The sequence below is a fragment of the Pseudophryne corroboree genome, chromosome 12 (genome assembly GCF_028390025.1).
Source record: "Pseudophryne corroboree isolate aPseCor3 chromosome 12, aPseCor3.hap2, whole genome shotgun sequence".
Classification (NCBI taxonomy): domain Eukaryota; kingdom Metazoa; phylum Chordata; class Amphibia; order Anura; family Myobatrachidae; genus Pseudophryne; species Pseudophryne corroboree.
Genome location: NC_086455.1, coordinates 69,607,744 through 69,614,695, shown reverse-complemented (window position 1 = coordinate 69,614,695; position 6,952 = coordinate 69,607,744). Strand labels below are relative to the sequence as shown.

At 41.2% G+C, this 6,952-nt stretch overlaps 1 protein-coding gene across 1 annotated transcript; it reads right to left on the bottom strand.

Annotated features, from left to right (window-relative positions):
• Positions 1 to 2,148: 2,148 nt before the first annotated feature.
• GSC (goosecoid homeobox) lies at positions 2,149 to 6,888 on the bottom strand. Its single transcript, XM_063946843.1, has 3 exons — positions 6,493 to 6,888; positions 3,015 to 3,274; positions 2,149 to 2,492 (listed from the first exon to the last, which is right to left on the bottom strand). Exons 1-3 carry the CDS (start codon positions 6,809 to 6,811, stop codon positions 2,340 to 2,342), a joined length of 732 nt encoding a protein of 243 aa, XP_063802913.1. The 5' UTR covers positions 6,812 to 6,888; the 3' UTR covers positions 2,149 to 2,339.
• Between the last annotated feature and the right edge of the window lie 64 nt (positions 6,889 to 6,952).

Below are 6,952 nucleotides of genomic sequence, written 5' to 3'. Positions count from 1 at the left end.
TTGAAGCTCCAGGATAAGGAAGATAGAAGCAGCAAACACATCGATCTGCACGCAGCATTTACTGACTGATAGCGACAGAAACCGGACGGTAACTGTGACCGCTCAACGTTGTATAGTGACACCAGTGACACATCGCCGGCTCCCTGCAATAGTCTGCTCCACAAAGTCACACTGTTCCTCCTAACACAATGCACGGCAAGTAATATAATGCTGGTCATACAGACATACTGTAATAAATGTATTCATATAAACCTTACCTAGTACATTAAAACAGTACATAGCGCTATTATATAAGGCTGAAAATAAAGGTGTATAGAATAGATCCTAGATATATGAGATAGATGAATAGATAATAGATTATAGATAGATAGATAGATAGATAGATAGATAGATAGATAGATAGATAGATAGAGAGAGAGATCTATTTTTAAAAACTTTTATTGGAGTTATAACGTCCCGTCCCCCCCCCCTACATGATTCTATAATACATTCTGTACACTATGCAGATTCAGCGGTGACAGTGCAGCATCAGTAGTTACAGGCAGTGCAGCATCAGCGGTGACAGTGCAGCATCAGTAGTTACAGGCAGTGCAGCATCAGCAGTGACAGTGCAGCATCAGCAATGTCAGTGCAGCATCAGTAGTTACAGGCAGTGCAGCATCAGCAGTGACAGTGCAGCATCAGCAATGTCAGTGCAGCATCAGTAGTTACAGGCAGTGCAGCATCAGCAGTGACAGTGCAGCATCAGCAATGTCAGTGCAGCATCAGTAGTTACAGGCAGTGCAGCATCAGCGGTGACAGTGCAGCTTCAGCAATGTCATTGCAGCATCAGTAGTTACAGGCAGTGCAGCATCAGCAATGTCAGTGCAGCATCAGTAGTTACAGGCAGTGCAGCATCAGCAGTGACTGTGCAGCATCAGCAATGTCATTGCAGCATCAGTAGTCACAGGCAGTGCAGCATCAGCGGTGACAGTGCAGCACCAGCAATGTCAGTGCAGCATCAGTAGTTACAGGCAGTGCAGCATCAGCAGTGACAGTGCAGCATCAGCAATGTCAGTGCAGCATCAGTAGTTACAGGCAGTGCAGCATCAGCAGTGACAGTGCAGCATCAGCAATGTCAGTGCAGCATCAGTAGTTACAGGCAGTGCAGCATCAGCAGTGACAGTGCAGCATCAGCAATGTCAGTGCAGCATCAGTAGTTACAGGCAGTGCAGCATCAGCGGTGACAGTGCAGCACCAGCAATGTCATTGCAGCATCAGTAGTTACAGGCAGTGCAGCATCAGCAGTGACAGTGCAGCACCAGCAATGTCATTGCAGCATCAGTAGTTACAGGCAGTGCAGCATCAGCAGTGACAGTGCAGCATCAGTAGTTACAGGCAGTGCAGCATCAGTAGTTACAGGCAGTGCAGCATCAGCAGTGACAGTGCAGCACCAGCAATGTCATTGCAGCATCAGTAGTTACAGGCAGTGCAGCATCAGCAGTGACAGTGCAGCATCAGCAATGTCATTGCAGCATCAGTAGTTACAGGCAGTGCAGCATCAGCAGTGTCAGTGCAGCATCAGCGGTGACAGTGCAGCATGAGCGGTGACAGTGCAGCATGAGCAGTGACAGTGCAGCACCAGTGGTGACAGTGCAGCATCAGCAGTGTCAGTGCAGCATCAGCAGTGTCAGTGCAGCATCAGCGGTGACAGTGCAGCATGAGCAGTGACAGTGCAGCATGAGCGGTGACAGTGCAGCATGAGCGGTGACAGTGCAGCATGAGCAGTGACAGTGCAGCACCAGTGGTGACAGTGCAGCATCAGCAGTGTCAGTGCAGCATCAGCGGTGACAGTGCAGCATGAGCAGTGACAGTCAGTGCAACAGTCTAATACTGTAGGTATAAAATACGTATTATGTAACAGAGCAGCCACAAGCAATCCCTGACTATATAGCAGCTGTTGAACTACAAGTACCAAGGTGTCTCCCAGCTGATGGGACTTGTAGTTCCACAATAACTGTAGATGCAGACGTTGCTGACCTCTTAGTAATTGTTACATGACCCAGTCCCTTCCGGGAGGCGTTGGGGCACTTACCTTCCCAGCCGCTTTCCTGTCCTCGCACAAATGACTGACGCCAGAGGTTACAGAGAGGATGGTGAAGCCACCACCTGGTTTATTGTCATCAATTCCTTTAACTTACGGTATAAATAGCACATTCAGTACAGTGTATATCTGTGCAACATGTCGGCAACACACATTTATTTACAGGTAAAGTAACCCTCTATGTACAGGTCCCACCACTGTGCAACTGGGCAGCCTCCTGTGTGCAAGTCCCCTGACCTCCACCACATCCAATGGGTCAGCTGTCAGAGTCCAGCTCCCGTCTGCCCTGCTCCTCTGTTTTGTCTGTGGCAGACTTGGAGCCTTTATTCCACTTCTGTCCGTTCTCTGACTCCTCTGAGGAAGACCTCTTCTGCCTCCTCCACTTGGCTCTGCGGTTCTTGAACCATACCTGCGGAAATGAGCATTTGTTAGTCAGCGGTGGTGATGATGATGATGATGATGATGATGATGATGATGATGGTCATGATAAAGGCTCTCGTGTTCGACATAATCTTAGCAGCACTCTGGCAGTGCATTGGTTAAGCGTTCAGGACTAATGAGAGGGTTAAAGAGGACATGACTATGCTGACAGTGCTGATGGTGATAGAACAGTAAAATATGATGGCATGCCATGGTGTGGACCTAGATCTGGTAGGGTATTTAGGGGTTAATCAGAGGTATGGAGCTTTATAGCTTACCCTAAGAGGATCAACTAAAATGAAACAGTAGAATCACCCAAGCAGTTAATTGGTTGATAAGAGATAATGGCACAGTGTGGGATAGGCACAGATACAGTAATTCAGTATATTTGCGGTTCATTTAGGTACAAGGGGTTAATAACTGTATGGGATCTATCTGGGAATGATGTAAGGCTCAGAGAGAACACTGTAGCCCCAAATGGGGGCTGCTGGCCTAATACCAAGGGACTCACCTCCACTTTCTCCTCCCTCAGGTGGACTCTCCTGGCCAGTTGCTCTCTGGTGCCCACATCTGGGTACTTGGTCTCCTGGAACAGGTTTTCCAAAGCTTCCAGCTGCTCATCTGTGAAGATGGTCCGATGCCTCCTCTTCCTCCTACAGTGCAGCTGGTTGAGGAGCTGTAGCTCTGTTCTGGACAGTGTGCCAACATTCATATAGGGCAACATCTGGTGGGGCACAGGGGGCATCAGAACCGTGCCTGTCCCGTCATAACCTGCAGGAGGAGGGGAACAGTTAATGCTGATGTTCTGCAGCCCTGATACCACTAACAGGTCATCAGTGTCCGGTCACTGCACCAAGCCTAGTGTTGTCACTTGCCGGTGTGCCACTCACAGTTCTTACCTGTGTGATGGTCTGGCCCTATACCATATGTATATCATCATCATCATCATCATCATCATCATCATCATCATCATCATCATCATATTATTATTATTATTATTATTATTATTATTACTATTATTATTATTATTATTATTATTATTATTATTATTATTATTATTATTATTATGTACTCTTGGAGACCACGATTGGTGCTTTATCAAACTTTTAAAACTGATGTTGAAAAAAGAAATCCCAGTAAATCTATAGATTTCCCTATTCTATAATACAACTAAAGTCGATGTATGCATTCTATATACATCTTGGTAATTATTTATAAATCATCTATAATTATAAATTGATTACTTGTATCTATACATTCATTCTTTCAATCAATCAATCAATCAATCAATCAATCGAAATCTGAGTTTTGGGAGAGTGAAAAGCGCCTATAACCAGTGATGTACCCCTGTTAGACCCGGGGATGCCTGTCACTGACAGATGGCAGCACATAATCCGCTGTACAGACAACTCTGTGGGTTCTTTATATTATATATAGTATTCTTATATGCGTGTAATAACAGTGTAATTACACCAGCATGTATACAGGAGACAGTATTCTGTACAGGATTCCATAAACACATTATTACATAGAATAGGTTACTTTATAGCATAATATAGGATTTACATTGTATGTGGAAAGAATAAATGCTATATAGGCATACTTCAACGTATATGTTATGTACTGTACAGAGACAGGAGGATATAGGATTTACAGTCATGTGGAGTAACTACTACGGTATATAGGAGTACCTCAAAGTATGGAATATTTTATTTGATGATGCTATACCGGAGAAAACTGCACTGGACGTCTTGTGGATTATACATATAGGAGAGTATTTATTTACAGCGTGTGTAATGGATTGTATACAGTCTCACATCAATGTATGAAAGGAGCTGCAACTTCTAGATGCAGGAAAGAGTAACGTACAGTATATGTACAGCGGGTAAGAGCAATGGTTGGAACAAGTTCTCAGTATGACTTCATAAAGTACATTTCATGTGAAGTGGAATTAGTTATAGTGTACAGATATAGGAGAGTTTGTTATGTACAGTGTATGTTTAGTGGATAAGCATTATATAAATGTATAGAATAAGTTATAGCTACAGATACAGGAGAGTTTATAATATACAGTGAATGTGTAGTATATAAATATTACATCAATGTATGGAATAAGTTATAACATACATATACCGGAGTGTTTACAATGTACAGTGTATGTGTAGTATATACAGCTTATATCAATGTATGGAATAAGTTATAGCATACATATACGGGAGCGTTTATAATGTACAGTGTATGTGTAGTATATAACTATTACATCAATGTATGGAATAAGTTATAGCATACATATACGGGAGCGTTTATAATGTACAGTGTATGTGTAGTATATAACTATTACATCAATGTATGGAATAAGTTATAGCTACAGATATAACAGAGTTTATAGTGTATAGTGTATGTGCAGTATATAAATCTTACATCAATGTATGGAACAAGTTATAACTACAGATACAGGAGAGTTAATAACATACAGTGAATGTGTAGTATAGAAATCTTACCTCAATGTATGAAATAAGTTATAGCATACATATACAGGAGTGTTTACAATGTACAGTGGTTGTTTAGTGGATGAGCCTTATAGCAAAATATGTAATAAGTTATAGCTGCAGATACAGGAGAGTTTATATTGTATAGTGTATGTGTAGTGAATAAGTCTTATATCAATGTATGGAATAAGTTATAGCATACATATATAGGAGAGGTTATATTGTATAGTGTATGTGTAGTGAATAAGTCATATCAATGTATGGAATAAGTTATAGCACACATATATAGAAGAGGTTATATTGTATGGTGTATGTATAGTGAATAAGTCTTATATCAATGAATGGAATAAGTTATAGCACACATATATAGGATAGGTTATATTGTATAATGTATGTGTGGTGAATAAGTCTTATATCAATGTATGGAATAAGTTATAGCACAAATATATAGGATAGGTTACAATGTATAGTGTATGTGTAGTGAATAAGTCTTATATCAATGTATGGAATAAGTTATAGCACAAATATATAGGAGGGGTTATAGTGTATAGTGTATGTGTAGTGAATAAGTCTTATATCAATGTATGGAATAAGTTATAGCATACATATATAGGAGAGGTTATATTGTATAGTGTATGTGTAGTGAATAAGTCATATCAATGTATGGAATAAGTTATAGCACACATATATAGAAGAGGTTATATTGTATGGTGTATGTATAGTGAATAAGTCTTATATCAATGAATGGAATAAGTTATAGCACACATATACAGGATAGGTTATATTGTATAATGTATGTGTGGTGAATAAGTCTTATATCAATGTATGGAATAAGTTATAGCACAAATATATAGGATAGGTTATAATGTATAGTGTATGTGTAGTGAATAAGTCTTATATCAATGTATGGAATAAGTTATAGCACAAATATATAGGAGGGGTTATAGTGTATAGTGTATGTGTAGTGAATAAGTCGTATAGCAATGTATGGAATAAGTTATAGCACACATATATAGGAGAGGTTATATTGTATAGTGTATGTGTGGTGAATAAGTCTGATATCAATGTATGGAATACGTTATAGCACACATATATAGGATACTTTATATAGTACAGTGTATGTGTAGTGGATAAGAGTTATAAAGAATAACATAAGTTATAGCTACATATACAAGAGAGTTTATAGTACAGTGTATGTGTAGTAGTCGTACATCAACGTACAGTATGGTAAGAGCTATCTATATTAGTACTAAACAGAGACGGTATAATACACCTCTTTTCTCTGTATCTGTATGGTATTATATACAGGCGAACCTCAATGTATGGAAAGTTATATAACGTTACCGGATAGGAAGCCCGCTATAGTAGATATACAGGCGCACATCACATACAGACACTAATGTAATACATACACAATGGAGATGTATATGATATATGTGACCAGTAGATGATCTATAAGCAGACAATCCCCCCTTCCCCTCAGGTACTGTGGGGCCTTACCTGTGGCTGCTGTGACACAAGAACACTGTTGTGCCCCCAAGGGCTGAATGGCCCCACAGCAGGAGGGTCCCACTGGAGCCTGTAAGTGTAACTGTCCATAATAGTAGTTATTGAATCCCAGCCTAGCTCCATTCACAGCCTGCAGGGAGGACGCGGGGGCCACTGCTCGATTGTAAAATCCGCTGTAGTCTGCACCCCCATAGAGAGAGTCCCCTAGGCTGGAGAACACCACAGGGCCATTCTGTGGGAGCAGGACTGACTCCTTGCAGCGAGGTCTGGCAGCCAAAATATTGTCGATGCTAAACATGCCAGAAGGCATTCCACAGGGGTGTGGGTCAGAGAAATGGGTCAGGGTCCTCTTTTTTGGGGGGCTCCTCTGGCAATGGGGCAATCCTCTGCTGGGGGGGACTGTGGAGCACTGTTCAATTCTGCAACTTGTCCAGTCTTCCTGCAAACTTCA